The sequence below is a fragment of the Labeo rohita genome, chromosome 17, assembly GCF_022985175.1.
Source record: "Labeo rohita strain BAU-BD-2019 chromosome 17, IGBB_LRoh.1.0, whole genome shotgun sequence".
NCBI classification, from domain to species: domain Eukaryota; kingdom Metazoa; phylum Chordata; class Actinopteri; order Cypriniformes; family Cyprinidae; genus Labeo; species Labeo rohita.
In genome coordinates this window covers 27866620-27886873 of record NC_066885.1, presented here as the reverse complement: position 1 = coordinate 27886873, position 20254 = coordinate 27866620, and the positions used below count along the sequence as shown (strand labels likewise).

Below are 20254 nucleotides of genomic sequence, written 5' to 3'. Positions count from 1 at the left end.
TTTTGAGGAAGGCATTCCAGGATTTTTCTCCATATAGTGGACTTCAATAGGGATCAATGGGTTGAAGGTCCAAATAGCAGTTCCAGTGCAGCTTCAAAGGGTTCTACACGATCCCAGCCGAGAAGTAAGGGTCTTATCTTTTTTTTTTTAATGTATATACTTTTTAACCACAAATGCTTGTCTTACACTAGCAGTGCAATTTTCACGCATTACATAATCACATTGGAAAGGTCATGCGTGGTTAGTTCTTCATCGGTGTACTTTGGTTCAAAAAGCTCCATCTAATTTTCTCTTCCAACATCAAATTGTCCAATATTGTTGTTTTACCTTTTTTTGTAAAGGGTGTTTGACTTTCTTTGCATGTTCGCTTTGTAAACACTGGGTCGGTACTTCCGCCTATGTCACACGTGACCTTTCCAATGTGATAGTAGGTGCGTTTCCATTTCCCTTCAAGATGCGGAAATTTAAATTGCGAATTGAAAATACGCCTAATGGAAATGCGTCAATTTCGCAAAAACTCCCATATAATCGCAAAAAAGTTTTTACGCTCGCATGAGGTGGTTTTTCAGGCAATTCGAAAAAGGAATAATTCGCAAAACTGCAATGGAAACAGCTTTTTCGCATTTACAGGTCACATGGCACATGTAAAAAGTCATATGACCATTCTTCAATGTACTATAAACTCCAAGAAACACTTCATGCGTAGCCGTTTCTCAAGTATAAGGGGCTTTCCCTGATATGAATGCTTACACCATCTGCGGCGTGTAACGGCTCCGATGCGATCACCAGAGCTGATGTTATGTTTATACCAGCAGCGTCACACGTTTCTGAAGTGCCTCTCCGCGCTGCTTCTGTAAAGATACACGCATACGCCTCTTTCGATTAAATAAAGCCAAAATCCATCCAAATCCCACCAAAATCCATTGCCATGACTTATCACGAGAGGAACAAATTAAGTTTTAGTCGCATAACATCGGTTAATGGAAACGTTGTCATTTCGCAATACTTTTTTAATCAACATTTATATAATATCGTCAAAGTTTTGCGCAAATCTGTAATGGAAACGAGCCTTATGTAATATGTGAGGTCGAGCTAGTGCAAGATGAGCATTTGTGGTTAAATAGTATTTAATTTTTTATTTCTTTTAGAAAATGACCAATCGTTTGGCTAGATAAGACTTCTCGGTTGGGATCGTGTAGAGTCCTTTGTAGTTGCATTGAAACTGCTATTTGGACCATCAACCCGTTGGCCACCACTGAAGTCCACTATATGAAGAAAACCTGGAATGTTTTCCCCAAAATCCTTAACTTCTTTGCAACTTAAAGACAGAAAAACATGAACATTTTGGATGACATGGGGGTGAGTAAATTATCAGGAAATTTTTATTCTGGAAGTGAACTAATCCTTTAAAGCAATTTTTAATTCATAATTATTTTTTGTTAAAATCAAGAAACAACGTAGAATCTGCATGTGCATTTTCATTAATATGGAGAAATGTATGTTTTTTGTTTCTGGAACTTGTTGCACTCTTTTACCGCATGCTTGAGTTTAAAACTTTTAAGAAGAGGTTTATTCAAATAGTGGTAAAAGTATATTCAAATGGAGGAAGCATTAGCAGTACAAAGTGGTATTCAATGCAAATTCTACTGAGGTCTGAAAGACAACATATGCTTCAAATGGTTCCAAGGGCGCCAGTACCTGGCAGGCATGAGGGCCAAAAACTCCTCCCCTGATGGCCAGTCTTTCAGTCTATACACCACTGAATCCCCTTTATCAGATTTAGGTCTCTCTGTGGGTCACATACACAAGAATGCAAATAACATTTAGTCCACAGGGTCAAAGTGCAAAATCATATTCAGAAATTTAGAATGGAATTATGATTTCTTAATGACTCACTTGAAACATCTTCAAAACCATCCCAGAACTCTTTAACCTTGGAGTTTGTGACGCTCCCATCTCTGCAGTTGTAGAGGTCACTATGAAGGCTGGAGAACTCACGGCTGAAGTGCTCAGGCTTCCACAAACTAGCGTTCAAACTCTTGTGCAATCCAGACACCAGCACTGGCTAAAGAGATATGGCACCAAAAATACAGCATCAGAATTGTACAATATGCAGTTTCTTTTAATTGCACTGTTTTCATACAAGAAGCCATTTCTAATTTTTACAGAAAGCAAAACTGTAACTTCTCTTGTGAAATATTTTCCTTTTCACCTAGTATCTATAGAGATATAGTTAATACTCCACTAGCGTGAGCAATACAAACCTGCTCTTGTGTCCAGTTCTCTTTGAACAGTCTTTGGTTGCCTTGGTGACGGTGATCTTTGAGCCAAAGCAGCCGGTGGTTTCCTAGCCAATCGTGAGGGACAACGTTGTGGGGATCAGCCAATGGGCTTTCCTCAAGCTTCACCCCCTCTGGTCGCTGCCCCACCTCCCCTTCTGGCAGCGAATCCTGATTCAGCCCCACCCTGGCCATCTTTGTAGCGGGAATCTTATTTTCTACTACAGAAGCAATGATGTCATCCAGGATGTTGGGCATGCGAGTGTTTTGGGCTACCTAAAGAACGAAGCATGAAGAGAGTTTGTTACACCTTGTTTAGTTATCATCATCTGATATTCTTGTGTTTACGAGTCTATTTATATCTAACCTGTTCGGACAAGTTGTAAACTGGTGCGAAGGCACCTCCAGTGGCCCCAAGACGTAACTTCCCAGCTGTGGAGGTCAAAAGGTCACGCAATGTTGAACCTTGTTCGGGGCTCGTGGACTTTCTGCTGTGAGCTTCCATGCCATCATACCCTGCCTTCTCTGAATGGAAAACAACATATTAAAACCACGTCAAGAGTTTATTTATAAACCAAGCATGATGGGAAGTAACCAGTGGCAAAAATGAAGTGACAATCACATTTGAGGTTGTGGAAGACATACGCTACCAGTCAAAAGTTTTTGAACAGGAATTTTTAATGTTTTTTAAAGAAGTCTCTAATTTGATTCAAAATACAGCAAAAGCAGAAATATCTTTACTATTTAAAATAACTGCTTTCTATTTGAATGTATTTTAAAATGTAATTTATTCCTGTGATTTCAAAGCTAAATTTTCAACATCATTACTCCAGTCCTCAGTGTCACATGATCCTTCAGAAATCATTCTAATATGATGATTTCCTGTTAAAGATATATATATATATATATATATATACACACACATTTCATTTTTCTTTTTTAAGATATTATAGAAATGTATACTTTTATTTAGCAAAGATGCTTTAAATTGATCAAAAGTGAGGATAAAGACATTTATAATGTTACAAAAGATTTCTATTTCAGATAAATGCTCTTCTTCTGATCTTTCTATTCATCAAAGAAACCTGAAAAAATTCTACTCAGCTGTTTTCAACATAATAATAATAATAATAATAATAATAATAAAAAATTTGAGCATCAAATCAGAATATTAGAATGATTTCTGAAGGATCATGTGACTGAAGTAATGACGCTAAAATTTTAGCTTTGAAATCACAGGAATAAATTACACTGTAAAACATTTTCAAATGGAAAGGAGTTATTTTAAATAGCAAATAATGTTTTTGCTGTACTTTGGATCAAATAAATGCAGGCTTGGTGAGCAGAAGAGACTTCTTTAAAAAACATTAAAATCTTACTGTTCAAATACTTTTGACTGGTAGAAAATTTGGACCAATAAGATTTCATGGTAGGCAAAGCTACCTTCATAGAGATGCAAGTGCAGAATGGATGAATTGGATGAATGGATGTTTGGTTTGGAGTATTTGTGTAGGCACTTCCTTACCTCTTTTCTCAGTGTGCGCTTTCACTGTAACATGCGAGTTTTTCTGCTGATCTGGGATCTGCCGGCTCTTCAAGTCACTCTGATCTCTGTCTGAAAGCTGATGTCACACCAAACAGGCTTTTAGTAAATATTATTCATTCAACTATACAGCTTCACATGCATCTAAACATTCCTGTAGCCCAAGCAGTCGAGCAGAGTTTAGCTCCAACACACCTGCCTTGAAGTTTCTGGTAAGTCTTAAGACCTTGATTAGCTGGTTCAGATGTGTTTAATTAGGTTTAGAGCTAAGCTCTGCAGGACATTGGCCCACCAGGAGTAGGCTTGGACACAATGTAGTAGAACAATGTGTTACCAATACCAAAGATAAGGGTTTGATTTGAAGTGGCTTTAGATGAAAGCATCTGCCAAATGCATAAATGTAAATGCTAAGTGGAACTTGCCAGGATATAAACAAGCCGAATACAGATTGTGAAGTTGGCATCTTACTGGTGAAAGTCCGTTGGTAGTGGCCGTGCTGGGGTTGTGGGTTTTGCTGTCAGTGCAGGAACAATGGGATGGGATTCCAAACTTCTCTCTCAGTGAGTGCACAGACTTCTGCTTTTCTGCCAATACTTCGAGAAAGATGAAAATGCACTACTTTTATTATCAAGTACACAGTCAAAGACTGAAAACAGGATGTGAAATATGGTAAGTAAGTACAAAAAACTATAACTACGCCTACCTGTTTCAGGGACAATCTGAGTAGGCATTAAGTTCTTCAAGTCATGTGGCTGGTTCTTCACACATCGAACCCAGGCATACAGTTCCTTATCTGAATGAGAAAATAGACAAATTGTTGGAAAAAGAAACAGCCAAAAAACCTGCTGAAAAGACAAGCATATGTTTGTTTTGGATGCTGGTGTCCCCATATGGCTTTTTAGCTTTACTAGCTTGACCATTAAAACTGAAAACAGGTCTCTCACATCCACTATTTAGCAGTAAGGATTTGAAAAACATTTTTATAGATTGCATTCGCAAAGCTAAATTTGATATGAATGATAATATTTTTAAAAAAATGTATTAAAAAAGTACAATTTTAGAAATGAGATTTTATACATTTAGATTTAAATCAAAATTTTATATTTTTTAAAAAAACAATTTCCATCACTTTTCTAATTCTGAAAATCACAATTTTAAAATTTCTAGCAATTTTTAGCAAGACCATGTTGGTCGACAAACAATACCAGCTAATTTTTTAACATGTTAAACTAAAACCAAACTTGTGTTAAAAGAGTAGTTCACTTCCAGAATAAAAAATACAGATAATTTACTCACCCCCTTGTCATCCAAGATGTTCGTGCCTTTCTTTCTTCAGTTGTAAATAAATTGTTTTTTTGAGGAAAACATTTCAGGATTTCTCTCAATATAGTGGACTTCAGTGGTGCCCAGGAGTTTGAACGTCTAAAATGCAGTTTAAATGCAGCTTCAAGTGGCTCTAAACGATCCCAGCCAAAGAAGAAGGGTCTTATCTAGCGAAACGGTCGTCATTTTCTAAACAAATTGTATATACTTTTTAACTGAAAAACACTCTTGTCCTAGCTCTGCGAAGCGCATGTGTAGTCTGTGTAATCCGGGTCAATACAGTTAGGGTATGTCGAAAAACTCCCATCTCACTTTCTCCTCCAACTTCAAAATTGTCCTACATCGCTGCAGAAGTACCGACCCAGTGTTTACAAAGTGAACATGCAAAGAAGGTCAAATGCCCTTTACAAAAAAGGTAAAACAGCGATGTAGGACGATTCTGTAATTGGAGAAGAAAACAAGATGGGAGTTTTTCGACATACCCTAACTGTATTACACAGAGTTCGCATGCGCATCACAGAGAATAGACAAGACGAGCATTTAAGATTCAAAAGAATATAAATTGTCAATTTGTTTGGAAAATGACAGATTGTTTCACTAGATAAGACCCTTCTTCCTCGGCTGGGATCCTTTAGAGCCATTTGAAGCTGCATTTAAACTACATTTCGAAGTTCAAACTTGGGGGCACCATTGAAGTCCATTATATGGACATAATTCCTGAAGTGTTTTCCTCAAAAACCATAATTTCTTTGACTGAAGAAAGAAAGACATGAACATCTTGGATGACAAGGGGGTGAGTATATTATCTGTGAATTTTTGTTCTGGAAGAGAACTTCTCCTTTAAACAACCTGATTTGTTGTTCATTGGAAAATCTGTGATGTATTTGCAACTGACCTTTGGCTTTCTTCTTCTCTCTGGCTTTGTAGCAGTCCATGCAAACCACAAAGCCACATTTGTGACAAGCCCAGTGCATGTTGAAGAGAGTGGCCTCACACGCGTCACACATCTCCCTCACACCTCTCACGGCTCGCTTCCACATAATCTGAGCTGGAGAAAAGTAAAGCGAAAGGCAGCAGGGCAAGGTGAAAAAGACAAAATGACAAGGAAGAAGAGATTTGTGTATCCATCGCTCCACACAAACATACTGTCTTTCTTGACCCAGGTGAAAGCAGTGTCCTCTGTCTTTACGAGCTGGCAGAACTTGTCTCCGATGAGCGCGAGGACGGATTTTGATGTCTCAAGGTCCATCTTTCTCCTCTTCTTGTCCTCCTCGTCCTCTGAGGTACCAGTCCACACCGTAACCGCCTCCTCATCTGTCTGCTCAGATACTGAAAACCCGTCCACACGGATAACACCGTTCTTACTGTACGACAGACTGAAGAGAGAGTGGGAAGAATTAGTGTATGTATACAGTTGAGGTCAAAAGTTTACATACACCTTGCAGAATCTGCAAAATGTTCATTGTTTTAAGAAGGATCATACAAAATGCATGTTATTTGTTATTTAGTACTGACCTGAATAAGTTATTTCACATAAAGGACGTTTACATATAGTCCACAAGAGAATATAATAGTTGAATTTATAAAAATGACCCTGTTCAAAAGTTTACATACACTTGATTGTTAATACTGTGTTGTTACCTGAATGATCCATAGCTGTTTTTTGTTTAGTGATAGTTGTTCATGAGTCACTTATTTGTCCTGAACAGTTAAACTTCCTGCTGTTCTTCAGAAAAATCCTTCAGGTCCCACAAATTCTTTGGTTTTTCAGCATTTTTGTGTATTTGAACCCTTTCCAACAATGACTGTATGATTTTGAGATCCATCTTTTCATACTGAGGATAACTGAGGGACTCAGTGAACAAGGGACTCATGAACAACTATCACTAAACAAAAAAAAACACTGTGGATCATTCAGGTAACAACACTGTATTAAGAATTAAGTGTATGTAAACTTTTGAACAGGGTCATTTTTATAAATTCAGCTATTATTTTCTCTCGTGGACTATATGTAAACAACATTTATGTGAAATATCTTATTCAGCTCAGTACTAAATAAAAAATAACATGTATTTTGTATGATCCCTCTTATTATGGTAAAATAATTCAGATTTAGCAGATTTTACAAGGTGTATGTAAACTTTTGACCTCAACTGTAAGTGTATGTTTGCAAACATTTGCAAATCATGGATATGTTTATCATGTTTTAAACAAACTTGTGTACATGTCATTAAAGTTGGACTCCACAGTACTTAAACATGAGACTTGAGTAAATATTGAACCAATGATGAACCAAATAAAACCTAAATGAAGTGCATCATATGTCCAAGTACAGTGCAACAGCATTAAAGACTGACCGTCGGAAGTAGTAAAACCGGCAGAAGACTGGTGAGATGGCAGGCTCCTGATTTTTACGTGAGCGATCCAAGCGACACTCTCTGCACTTCTGCACGTTGGGCCCGATCTCTGCACACGAGTCGTCTTGTAAGAATGCTTCTCCTGTTTGCTTGAGCTTCCTCACCTTCCTCCAATCTTTCAGCACAGAGCGAGGGATGCCATCTGAGAAAAATAACATAGCCAAGCTGAGTACATTTACAATCTCAGCTTCAGTCTGAATATGCATTTGAATTGTCATGGCCTTCATTCTCAGTTCTGAATGCAGTGGTGAAACTGATACTCAATTGCGTTTTGGAAAAAACACACTGAATACTGCAAAGGTACATTAGTTTCCTATTCATATTTTCTAGGCATTGAAGAATAACACAGGTCTGAGATGACTCACAACACAACATTTGATTAAAAAAAGAAGTTCATTAAAAAAATATATATAAACATACTGACTATATATGACTCATTCTCTGTGGAGAAAATGAATGGGAGTTTATCACCTTCAATACCAATGACAATATTTTGATGTTCCAATTATTAAAGGATTAGTTCACTCCCAGAACAAAAAATTACAGATAATGTACTCACCCTGTTGTCATCTAAAATGTTCATGCCTTTCTTTCTTCAGTCGTAAAGAAATTGTTTTTTTGAGGAAAACATTTCAGGAATGTTCTCCATATAGTGGACTTCTATGGTGCCTGTGAGTTTGAACTTCCAAAATGCAGTTTAAATGCAGCTTCAAAGGAGTCTAAATGATCCCAGCCGAGGAATAAGGGTCTTATCTAGCGAAACAATCGGTCATTTTCTAAAATAAAAATATATATACCTTTTAACTTCAAATGCTTCTAGCTCTGCCATGCGCACTCTGTGTAATCTGAGTCAACAGAGTTGTCGAAAAACTCTCTCATTTTCTCCTCCAACTTCAAAATCGCCCTACATCGCTGTTTTACCTTTTTGTAAATGGCATTTGACCTTCTTTATATGTGACTTTGTAAACACTGGGTCAGTACTTCTGCAGCGATGTAGGATGATTTTAATGTTGGAGGAGAAAATGAGATGTTTCGACATACCCTAACTGTATTGACCTGGATTACACAGACTACACATGTGCATGACAGAGCTAGACAAGACAAGAATTTTAGGTTTGGATATTTAAACTCATGGGCACCATTGAAGTTCACTATATGGAGAGAAATCCTGAAATGTTTTCCTCAAAAAACACGACTGAAGAAAGAAAGACATGAACATCTTGGAAGACAATGGGGTGAGTACATTATCTGTGAATTTTTGTTCTGGAAGTTAACTATTTCTTCAAGGTCTAAACATACATTATTGAAACAAGTGGAAAAACTCACTGCTGTTGGTGAGTCTCTGTTGAGGCTTGTCCTTTGCACTTTGCAAAGTTCCATTGGGTTTGGCCTCTTCCTCTTCGTCCTCCTCCTCCTCTGCTTTCTTCTTCTGGTCATTCTGCTTGATTTTAAAAGAGGACTTGAGCTGTCGCTTAAACCTCCGTCCTGATCCACCACTCTCGCTTTCATTCCCGGAGTCTCCTCCGCTCTCGCTGTCACCGCTAGACTCTAATGGCCGTTTCTCACCTCGTTTTTCTCTCTCAGGCTTCATATGAACCGGGGTCGATAGTTTTTCAATAGATTTCTTGTCCTCCACAAAGGACTCCTTACCCTCCAGCTTACCGTTTCTGTCCAAGACAGGTTTAACATCCTCCAAGGAAGACTTCTTCCCCACTGTCACTGGTTTCTCATTGGCCATGACAGATTTTTTGTCCTCTGAATTGAAAGCAGTATTATTAGACTTTCTATCCTCTAAACTAGACTTCCTGCTCTCTTGAACAGTCTTCTTGTTCAGTATTTTGGACTTTCGGCTGTCTAGCGAAGGATCTTTGTCCTCCCCATTATCCACCAGTCCGTTAACTTCCTGTTTGATTGGCACAGAGGTGCTTGTGCTGGTCAAAATTACAGCTGCCTTACTACCATCTTCTATTTGGGAGCCCGTGCTGCCTCTGTCTTGCTCAGAATGGCGGGTCAACCAGGCTTTTTTCAGTTTGTGGTAGTTGTTCTGCCCGGATTGCGACTGGTTGGTTACGGCCAGAGTAGGTGTCTCATTGGTTAGCAAACCTTGTTTGGCTGTTGGCACAGGACTAGAAGTCCCTGATGCCAGTCGGAGACATTCAGAAGAACTAGTGTTGAATGCACACTCCTTTTCTCTTTCTGAAACATGTGCATGTGTAGTGAGCGTAGTGCAAGGCCCACACCTGCTATTTGAGAGGTGAGGGGTATGTTTCATAGCGTTTGAAGGATGTGTAGTGTGTTGAGGCTGAACTGTATGTGTGTTATGTCTAGATTCCGCAGCAGCTAGTCCAGCTCTGTGTTTCTTCAGGTGAGGGAAGTCTCTAGAAGTGCAATAGGAGGCGGGAGAGGACTCCATCTTGGGTTGAACTGCTCCAGTATCTCTTCTCTTGCATTGTTCTGCAATTAGGTCTATCCGAGAGCGTGTAACATTCATGTTTGTTAATGGCTGAGCCGTGTTAATAGGTTTAGTTGTCATGTTTATGGGTGCAAGATCTCCCTTTTGGGCTGTCATGTTGATGGGGTGAACAGTATCAAGAGGGGTCCACAGGACACCTCTTTTATGCTGAACATTGCCCTCCTTAGAGTGTGGGTTGGACAAACTTTCCATTGGTCTTACGTGGCCGCAGTGCATCTGGGAAACTGAGCTGTCAGACACTGTGTAACTTATTGTCGTATGTGTGTGGTTTGTTGGACGTACAATGACTGACGCAGTGACCGACTGTGGTTTGATCACACCTCCATTTGTTGTGTGCCCACCACCCAGTTTCTCTCGGCCATACATGACTCCACCCCACTGGGTGTCGTAGGCTTGTAATGGCATTGCTGCTTTCTCTGGCACGAGTCTTTTCCCGTCTAAGGCGACGTGTTTGAGTTCAGGCAACAAGGTGGGTGGCCTCTGCTGCTTCTGACCTTTTCCTGGCAAGCTCATTGGCTGAATGGGTGTGAGAGTAGGCGGAGACAATCTGGCATGTCCGGTGTCTTTAGAAACCATAATGGCTGGTGCCGGAGGGTGAAAAATTGGGGCACGGTGGAGTAAAGGCACGTTGCGTGAAGAAGACGACACCGAAATGAGAGAAGAGCCTGGCCCCCTTCTCTCCACAGCTGCCACCTCTACTGCTTCCAAGGAAGATGCTTTATGAGCCAGTTGCTCTGTGATCTTTCCCAGCAGACCTTCTTCTTTCTCATGGTGGCGTTTAACAAGAGGCGGAGGCCTGGCTCTCATTGAGACCTGTGAGCTGGAGGAGGTTAAGACAGGGGCAACTGTGTTGCTGGCACTGAGTCTCTCGTAGAGCTCTTTGCTGGCTGGCACTCTGCGCTGCGGAGGCTTGTTCTCCACGCTGTTAGACAGAGATGCGTAGTAGCTGCTCGGAGTGAGGGTTGGGGTGGGATGGGCCGACTGTGGCCGGGGAGGTAGAGTGTGTCTGAATGCATGCACATCTCTGTCTCCGTCTCGGTCTCTGTCCATCTCTCTCTCCCTCTCCTTGGAGGAAATAGCAGATGTGAGGTTTCTAGGGTATCGTGGTTCTCTATCCGAGCCTAGCTTAGCAGTGAACGGTGCCACCTCGCTGCTCTCCTGAAGAATGCGGCGATTCTCTTCCTGGTAGCGGTTGGGTCTCTCGCCTGTGAGATCATAAACAACAATTGGCTGTTTGGTTCGATTTGGGGACGACTCAAGGGCGACCGGGCAGTACGTCTGCCCATTTTTGCCCGCTGCTGTGCGGAGACGCTCCTGTTCAGACTTGAGGTGAGTGTGGATGAGTGTGCTCTCAGTGACAGCTCTTCTATCCAGCTCTCTAGAAAGAAAAACAACAGGAATGGATGTGAAGAGAGCTTGCTGGAGAGGTCAGTATGTCTGATAAGTAAGATATAATTGACGATGGACCTTAGGAAATTAATTTAAAATTAATGCACACAGTTAATGCACACGCCAGGATGGTAATGTGAGTTTTAATAATTTAACAGTCAGGTCTTGTTTTAGACCATCATTACTAGTTAAATGGCGAAGCATTTTGAAAATGTAACACTGCCAATAGCAGTTACAGAAAGTAACACAAAGCAATGTCTGCCAGCCCATTACAAAGCAACAATGTTGTTTTATTCACAACTGAATTATGAACAGAAATATTCCCAAATGTTAGAATTAGACACTCTGACAATATGCCAATGATAACAGTAAAGACAAAAGAACGATCCCATAGCATGTTGGGGCGCGTGATTAACCGCTCATGTGTGACATGTTCATATCACTAGGTGCCATTCACACAGAGCCCACATGGAACAGGAAAAACATGCAAGAAGATGGCAGTGAACTTCTTTTAACTTGAGCACCGCGTTTTTATAATGCCGTTTCATGCATGAGATGCTGCAAGAGATGCGAGCGCAACAGTCAAACACGTATAGAAAAAAAACCTGTGAAGAACTACTACTGTATGTCTGATATTTCATGTTTGCAAGACAGGCTGAAAGCTGCTGTTCATTGTTTTTACAGAACATTTATAGTTAACAATAGCATACTGGTGTTATACCTTCATTCATTTTGAACTTTAATTACCTTGACTTTTGGGATTTTTAAAAAAAAGCATTTTCCTTGTATTATTTCTTAACATAAGACAAGTTTGTACAAGATGCAGTTGTAGTTCATGCATCTTTTCTGCAAAGATATTTAACAAGTGAATTATTTAACATTTCAACATGTTGACAACTTCATGTGTGCTGCACTTGGAATATAATTTTCTTTAACTACAGGGTTAATGAAGAAAAGGTTACTTAAATCATGCTGTTGTAGTTAAATTTTTAAGTTGACTAGTTAAAAATCATATTAAAAAAAAAAAAAAAAAATATCAAGAATCGGTCAAATGTTCTGAAAAAACAAGATTTTAATTTGTTGCCGTATCGCCCAGCCCTAATTTGTAAAGCTTAATATAATGTAAATGATGTCTCTTATTAAAATAGTAGAAAACCAATAAAAGATTTACGTTATTTTAAAAATCCACATTGTTTTATATATATTTTGGAGTATGGGGGCACCATTATTCCGATGACGTTAAGCTACTGGCGCTACCTGTTGCTATTTTTACCGTAATGCACAACTCGGAAAATAAAATACTGATACGATACCACATTGTGTGGCTTTTGGTTGTAATTTTCAGTCAAAGCGCAACAAGAGAAGCGACACAAGACAGTGCAATCCTAGCGATATGAAGAGGAGAAAAGAATGGGCAGATGCCTGTGGACGAATAAAACTTCCTAAAGACCTGCGTCTTTGTTCTCTCCACTTTAGTCCTGATGCCTTTGAGGCTTTTAGTAGACCACAGATACTGGAAGAGCTTACAAACGGCAGAGACAAGAAATGCTAGATGCCATCCAGACAGGATGTAAAGATGATAATGCTTGTCATGACGTCACAGACACTGAAGGAGTTTCTCAGCGTGGATTTACTCAATATTCAGGGGTGTTTAGACTCTTTGTAGGGTTAAATAAAAAAACAAAAAAAACAAAAACAAAATCGATGGTATGGCATTTGGTTTAAGCCACTTGTATCTGTTGCCACCTGTAAGCTCTTATAGTAGCTGTGGTCATCATATCAATATTTTATTTTCCGAGTTGTGTTGTTGTAAAAATAGCAACAAGTAGTGCCAGTAGTGCCAGTAGCTCATAGAGTGCAGACATTTTATGTAATCGAAATAATGGCACCCCCCCATACTACAAAATATATATAAAATGATGTGGATTTTTTTAAATAACAAATCTTTTCATAGGTTTTCCACTACATATTTCAATAAGAGACATCTTTATATTAAACCATACAAGTCTTAATACCCAGGGTTCCCTTTAAGGCACAAAAAATGATTTAAAGTGGGAAATGTGTGTGTAGGAGTTAGTTGAAAACTTACTCTGTGGTTTTGGAGGTGGATGTACAATGTTGAGTGGTTCTAGACACTCTCTGCGGGTCCGCGCTGGAGGGTCGGATAGGCAGTGGGGTTGCAACCCTTGACCGTCTGCATTAGTAACAGGGGTGGGCTGAGAAATCCAAGGGCTTGGGGTGTTCTGTTAAAAGCATACAGAGTTTCATACAAATTCACAGGACCGGTTTTGGTTTGATATAGAGATAAATGTCTATCCATCATAAGACATCAAAGCTTAGGGAGATAAAGAAATTAATAAAATCGAACACAGTGTGCAAGGACATAAGTCAATCCCCCTCTATAAAAGAGAAATCTTTGTACACTCTCACAAACATTGAGAAACACAATCTTGTTTATATCCATAATACACGTAAAGATGAATAGCGGGTTACAGATGACTCAAGGATGTCCTGATACTACATGAATAAAACAGAGGGGGGGGGAGTCTGCTGCCTGAATGACTTTCTTTCAGCTCATCATTCTTTTCATCGCTCGCTATAGCTTTCTTTTTCATTTTCTTGTTCCCTAGTCTCCTGTCCATCTCTATTGAGCCTGTCACAATTCAAACAGCCCATTGCAATATACGTCCATAATACCATAACCTGCCTCCTGATGCTTTATCTCGGCTTAAAAACTAAACCAGACGATATTACACAATCGTCATTGACTTGCATGACATCCTTATAAAATCCAGAGGAGCCAGGATAATACGCACTATGTCTATAGCAGAATTAGCAGAAAGGGAGCTCTCTTCCAGTATACACACCTCAGGGGATATGCTCTGCTTCGTCTAGACGTCTCCCTGACAATCTGAGGTTTAGCTATGATCTCATAAGTACCATAACAACTATACAAATATCATCTTCTGTATACACAACAGCACGTATAACACACAGCATGTGTTATCAATGCAACTTGTTGCAGTGTTTAAAACATATTTTGACTATGCTTTGACTGTCTATTATCCACCTATTGTCCAAAACCCTTTTCCTAGGTAGGGTCGTGTGGATGCCAATCAAAGCATGAGGGAGCTGAAGGCAGAGAGACATCCAAGATTGATGGACAGACCATCACAGGGCAAACACAAAGAGACATCTAAACTCACATAGGGCCCAATGAAATCAGTTTTATTTTATTTTTTTCCAAATTCCATTTTTTTAATTAAAATTTTTCTAGGCTCTTTTAATGGTTAAATTTTAATTTATTAATCAAAAAGCATGACTAATTAATTGAAATCAGGGCAAACACACAGAGACATCCAAACTCGCACAGGCCCCAAAGAAATCAGTTTTATTTTTTTATTTATTTTAATTTCTTTTTTCCCCCACCAAATTCTATTTTTTCCCATTTAAATTTTTCTGGATTCTGTTTTTTTTTTTTTTTTTTTTTGCCATTTAAATTCTAAGCTCTTTTAATGGTTAAATGAAACTTTATTAATCAAAAAGCATGTTTAATTAATTAAAATCAGGGCAAACACACAGAGACATCCAAACTCACACAGAGCCCAGTGAAATCAGTTTTATTTTTTTCCCAAATTCCATTTTCATTTAAATTTTCTGGATTCTGTTTTTTTTCCTGTTTAAATTTTTGTAGACTCTGTTTTAATGATTAAATTACATTTTTATTAACCAAAACATTTGTCTAATTAATCAGGGCAAACACTTAGAGACATCCAAACTCACATAAGGCCCAATGAAATCGGTTTTATTTTTTTCCCCAAATTCAGTTTTATTTTTTTCCAAATTCTGTTTTTTTCCATTTTAACTTTTCTGGATTCTGTTTTTTTTTCCATTTGAATTTATCTATACCCTGTTTTAAGGGTTAATTTAAATTGTATTAATGAAATGTCTAATTAAGTATGTCTAATTAATTGTAATCATGAAACTGACACATTTTAACAGCAATTTATTAAAAATTACATTTTATTTAGTAAAATGTATAGTTTTTATAGTTTTACTTTTACCAAATTCTGTTTTCTAATAATTTTCTGAATTCCATTTTAATGGTTTCATTAAATTTAAATAACTAAAAGCATCTCTAAATAATTTATTTTCATTTTATTTCTTTTTTTCCCCAAAAACTTTACGTTACAAAAATATTTTTTAAAAATAATGTTTTGATAATTGTATTACTAGTAGTAGCACTATATATAATATATTTTTGTCACAGTTTTTTCAAGTTAAACCGAGCTTTTATTTTGACAGTTTGCTGTGAAGACCTTCAATTTTTTTTTTGTTTGATGATAGTTTTGTTTTTCTCACAAGATGTGGTAAAATGCTCATGAAGTGATATTCAGAGCAGTTCTAGAGATGATGTTTACATGTTCATCTACTCATATATTGAGGTGGCAGAGGTTGAAAACACTGCGAGCATCATCCGCACTTCAGTATGTGTGTAGTAAACAAAACTGCACATCTGCGCCATTTATTCTCGCAGAATATGCAGCTTAACATTCACATACACTAGTCCATATCACATTTTGATTAAAATGTACTGACCTACGTTTGATTTATTCATCCAAAACATGGCAAATTCCGTGACATTCCTATGATTGGATTCAGAAATCATAGGGCCCTACTTACATCTACACACAAGATAACACAGTTCCCCACAAGCTCTTTATGTGTTGGCGCAACAAACTCAGCTCTACCAGGCTTAATATCTTAACTGACACCAGAATCTGGGATGTGCATGCTAGAATTGTGTGAGGCCACTTACACTCCTCACGCTGCTGTCAGAGATGCCAGCGCCATCTGGGTGTGTCCATTTGGATGCTTGCAGGCCCAGTCCAGGGTAGCTATGGGCTCCGTTGGTGAAAGGAGGCCACAGGAGGGGATAGAGACCAAGAGGTGCCAGAGAAGCTGCACCAGAGGTCTGGCTCAGGAGAGACGGGTTACCCGAAAGGGCTAAAGGATGGTGGGGAAGTCCCAGGGCTCCCATACGAGGATGTCCAGACAAGAGGGTGGCAGACGGGGACAGCGCAGGTAGGAGGGACGGGAGGAGATGTGGATGAGGGATGGTCGAGTGGGGCGTGCTCAACGAGCAGAGGGGAGGTTGGGAGTGGAGGGGAATAGGCGAGAGGTGGGCAGGGTGAGGGGAGGGACTCAGTAGCTTGCTGTGGGAGGAAGAAGGAGTAAGGCTGGGAGAGCTGGAAGAAGGAGAAGGCGTCTTAAGGTGGTGTTTGGGGTTTGGAGGCGTGTGAGGGGGCTGAATGTAGGTAGGGTGGGACTCAAGCTCTGTCCTAACTAGTGCAGGGTCTCTGTAGATAGTGAACGGCTCCTTCCTGTCTACAACAAAGGGACTTTTAGTGGACTTATCAGGAGTAGGAGTGCGATTAGGTGTACGGGGAGGAGTATGTGTTGGGGTTCTGGATCGGTTTGGGGTTGGAGAAAGGGTTTGAATCAGGACTGGAGTTGTGGAGCAGGTCACTTTAGGATTTGGTGCCATTTTAAGGCTGCTAAGAGTTCTCTCCATAGATTTAGCCAGAGGAGGACCATCCTTCAACAGTCCCGTCTCTGCACTCTGCTTCTGCCTGGCTACAGTCTGAGGTTTAGATATGATCTCAGGAGAGGAGCAAGGACTGTTGTGCACACTAGGCTTGTGGGTAGCTTCTGAAGAAGTTACAGGTCCATATTCTGCGTTCACTGCTGGAGAACGAGTTTGTTTACAATCCACATCCTCGTTTTTGTTGCAAGGTGTGATGGGAGAGCGAGGCGGTGCACCTCTAGGCTCCTCTTCTACTAGGACTGCAGTGTCACTGCTGGCCTCAGAATGAATTTCTGACCTCCTGACCTCTGATTGGTTAAACTCTGACCCCCTAGGCTCTGCGTGGGTGAACTCCGACCCTCTGACCTCGGGATCATTCGTCGACATCTCGTGCTCACCCTCTGCTCCTTCACACTCCACAGGTGACGCGTGTAGGAGCACACATGTGGCTTCTATGGAGACCAGCTGCTCACTTTCTTGGGACGCCAGAAGCGCAGACACAGCCTCCGAGTCCTCCCGAGACGCCCCCTCACTCCTGTCCTCTACTTCTGTCATTACTCCATCACTTTTCTCCTCTGATTTCCCACCACTGGCAAGAGCACCAGACTCCGGTGCATCTGTGTTCCTGAATGCTCCATTGCAGGATGCGCTAGGAGAATCTGATGGAGAAGTTTTTCCCATTTTCTGAGTCTCGCTCTCTCCTAATTGGTTCGGGGAAGGTTCCCCGCCTCTGTGGGAGGGGTGAACCTCACAGTCCGATGGTCTCTTTGAAGTGTAACGCTGTTTCAGCTGTCTCTTTGATCCTGAATCCAAAGATGAATCCTGCACTCTGCAGCTGGAATTTTCGGAATCGCTGTTCTCCGACAGGTCGGACACACTGCCTGCTTTCAACCGTTTTAACCCACATCTATTTTTATGCTTGTCATCTTTTTCCTCATCTTCTTTCCTTCTTTTTCTCTCGCCATTGCTGTTTTTAGATTTGGATGAATCTGGGAATTAAAAAAATAACATGTACATGTAAGATTCTCATTGACACTTTCGTAAAAATCGGCAATCCGTATCAAACCAATGCCATAAATCTGAATCCAGCTAAATTTAATTTAACACAGATGGAGCTCCTAATATCATCATAATCATTATCCATGGCTACAGCTCACCTCTTCCCTCATCACTCCTCTTTTCAACCCTTGTGCCTTCTTTGTCATCCTCTTCCATGCTGCAGTTCTGTGCGCTCATCTCAGACTGCTGCTGCACTGGCCTGGAGCTGCACACCTTTAACAAAGAAACAGAGTGTGTTTTTAAACTAGAGGATGCATAAATACTGATGTTAGGCATTTGGATGTGTTGTAAAGTCTCTACCTGGTCATTTGTTGTAGTGTTGTTTGATATGCTTCCTGTGCCCTGGAAGACACAAACACAAATGTATACTTGGCATCTAAATGAGGACATATCATAGACTTCTACCACAATATAATTTGTAATATTTGCCATACTTTTAGGGACAATTTTGGGTTGCACTTTATTTTTTTCGTGTACTTACAGTGTACCAACCTAAGAAAGTTCTGGTAATGTAAGGGGTAGGGGTAAGGTTTAGAAGTAGGTTAAGAGTTAGTACCTTGTTATTACCTAGTTATTGTAATGACTATAATAAGCACATAGTATGTACAGTTGAAACCAGAAGTTTACATAAACCTTGCAGAATCTGCAAAATGTTAATTATTATACCAAAATATACCAAGAGGGATCATACAAAATGCATGTTATTTTTTATTTAGTACTGACCTGAATAAGATATTTCACATGAAAGACATTTACATACAGCCCACAAAAGAAAATAATAGTTGAATTCATAAAAATGACCCTGTTCAAAAGTTTACATACGCTGGATTCTTAATACTGTGTTTTGTTTTTTTTTAGCATTTTTGTGTATTTGAACGCTTTCCATTTGAATTTGAGATCCATCTTTTCACACTGATGACAACTGAGGGACTCATATGCAACTATTACAGAAGGTTTAAACACTCACTGATGCTCCAGAAGGAAAAACAATGCATTATGAGCCAGGGGTGAAAACTTTTAAACAGAATGACGATGTGTACATTTTTCTTATTTTGCCTAAACATCATATTTTTTTTAAAATACTTTTTAGTACTGCCCTTCAAAAGGTACAGAAGACAAAATAAGCTACATTTACCCTAATCTTCATATTCAAAAAGTTTTCACCCCCCTTTATGCATTGTGTTTCATTCTGGAGCATCAGTGAGTGTTTGAACCTTCTGTAATAGTTGCATATGAGTCCCTCAGTTGTCCTCAGTGTGAAAAGATAGATCTCAAAGTCATTGTTGGAAAGGGTTCAAATACACAAAAATGATGAAAAACCAAAGAATTTGTGGGACCTGAAGGATTTTTCTGAAGAACAGCAGTTCAGGACAAACCAGGAACTCATGAATAACTATCATTAAACAAAAAAAAACCCCGGCTGTGGATCATTCAGGTAACAACACAGTATTAAGAATCAGGCATATATAAACTTTTGAACAGGGTCATTTTTATAAATTAAACTATTATTTTCTCTTGTGGACTATGTAAATGTCTTTTATGTGAAATATCTTATTCAGCTCAGTACTAAATAAAAAATAACATGCATTTTGGTCAAATAATCAACATATTACAGATTCTGCAAGGTGTATGTAAACTTCTGGTTTCAACTGTACATGTGGAACAATGTCCCAAAATTTGTATGTGCACACTTATACAAAAAACTAATGTCTTCACTTACAAGAAAAATCCTGTTGATCTTGGTGATATGTGATTTGCGTTTTGAGTTGTCTCCCATCAGCGAGGAGTGGGTGATATCATCTAGCAACATCATTTGAACCAGCGACGGATCTACATTCACAATCTCCCGAACCTTTTGAAGATGAAAAAAATAACCTTCATATAAACACACTTTTATATTATCTTACTATTCACAGCCTGAGATAAACGAGTGGTCTCACCTGGTCAGTCATGACAGCTACGCTTCTGTTGCTCTGGTCGTGATGTGTGATGACTCCAGACAGCCACTGGGTTTTGGACTCCTGTCTGAAGACTTTCACTCTCAGGCCCTTTAGAGAACAAGCACCTGTCGCACAAAAGCAAACATCACACACATCAAAGAGCTACCACTCAAAACACTGATCTAACAAAACACTCTCACTCTAATCCTCAAATCACCACTGAGATCAAATCATAAACGCACTC

General features: G+C 39.5%; 1 protein-coding gene across 1 annotated transcript in view; it reads right to left on the bottom strand.

The window, feature by feature from the left end:
* Positions 1-20254, bottom strand: part of jmjd1ca (jumonji domain containing 1Ca) — an 84626-nt gene that overhangs the window by 3709 nt on the left and 60663 nt on the right. The window contains 18 exon segments of the mRNA XM_051132795.1: positions 1699-1789; positions 1897-2065; positions 2265-2555; positions 2647-2804; positions 3805-3901; positions 4291-4415; positions 4526-4615; positions 6041-6193; positions 6292-6521; positions 7503-7704; positions 8889-11413; positions 13514-13604; positions 13607-13667; positions 16244-18000; positions 18169-18283; positions 18371-18412; positions 19791-19922; positions 20011-20135. Of these exon segments, the coding sequence (XP_050988752.1) occupies positions 1699-1789; positions 1897-2065; positions 2265-2555; positions 2647-2804; positions 3805-3901; positions 4291-4415; positions 4526-4615; positions 6041-6193; positions 6292-6521; positions 7503-7704; positions 8889-11413; positions 13514-13604; positions 13607-13667; positions 16244-18000; positions 18169-18283; positions 18371-18412; positions 19791-19922; positions 20011-20135 (6454 nt within the window).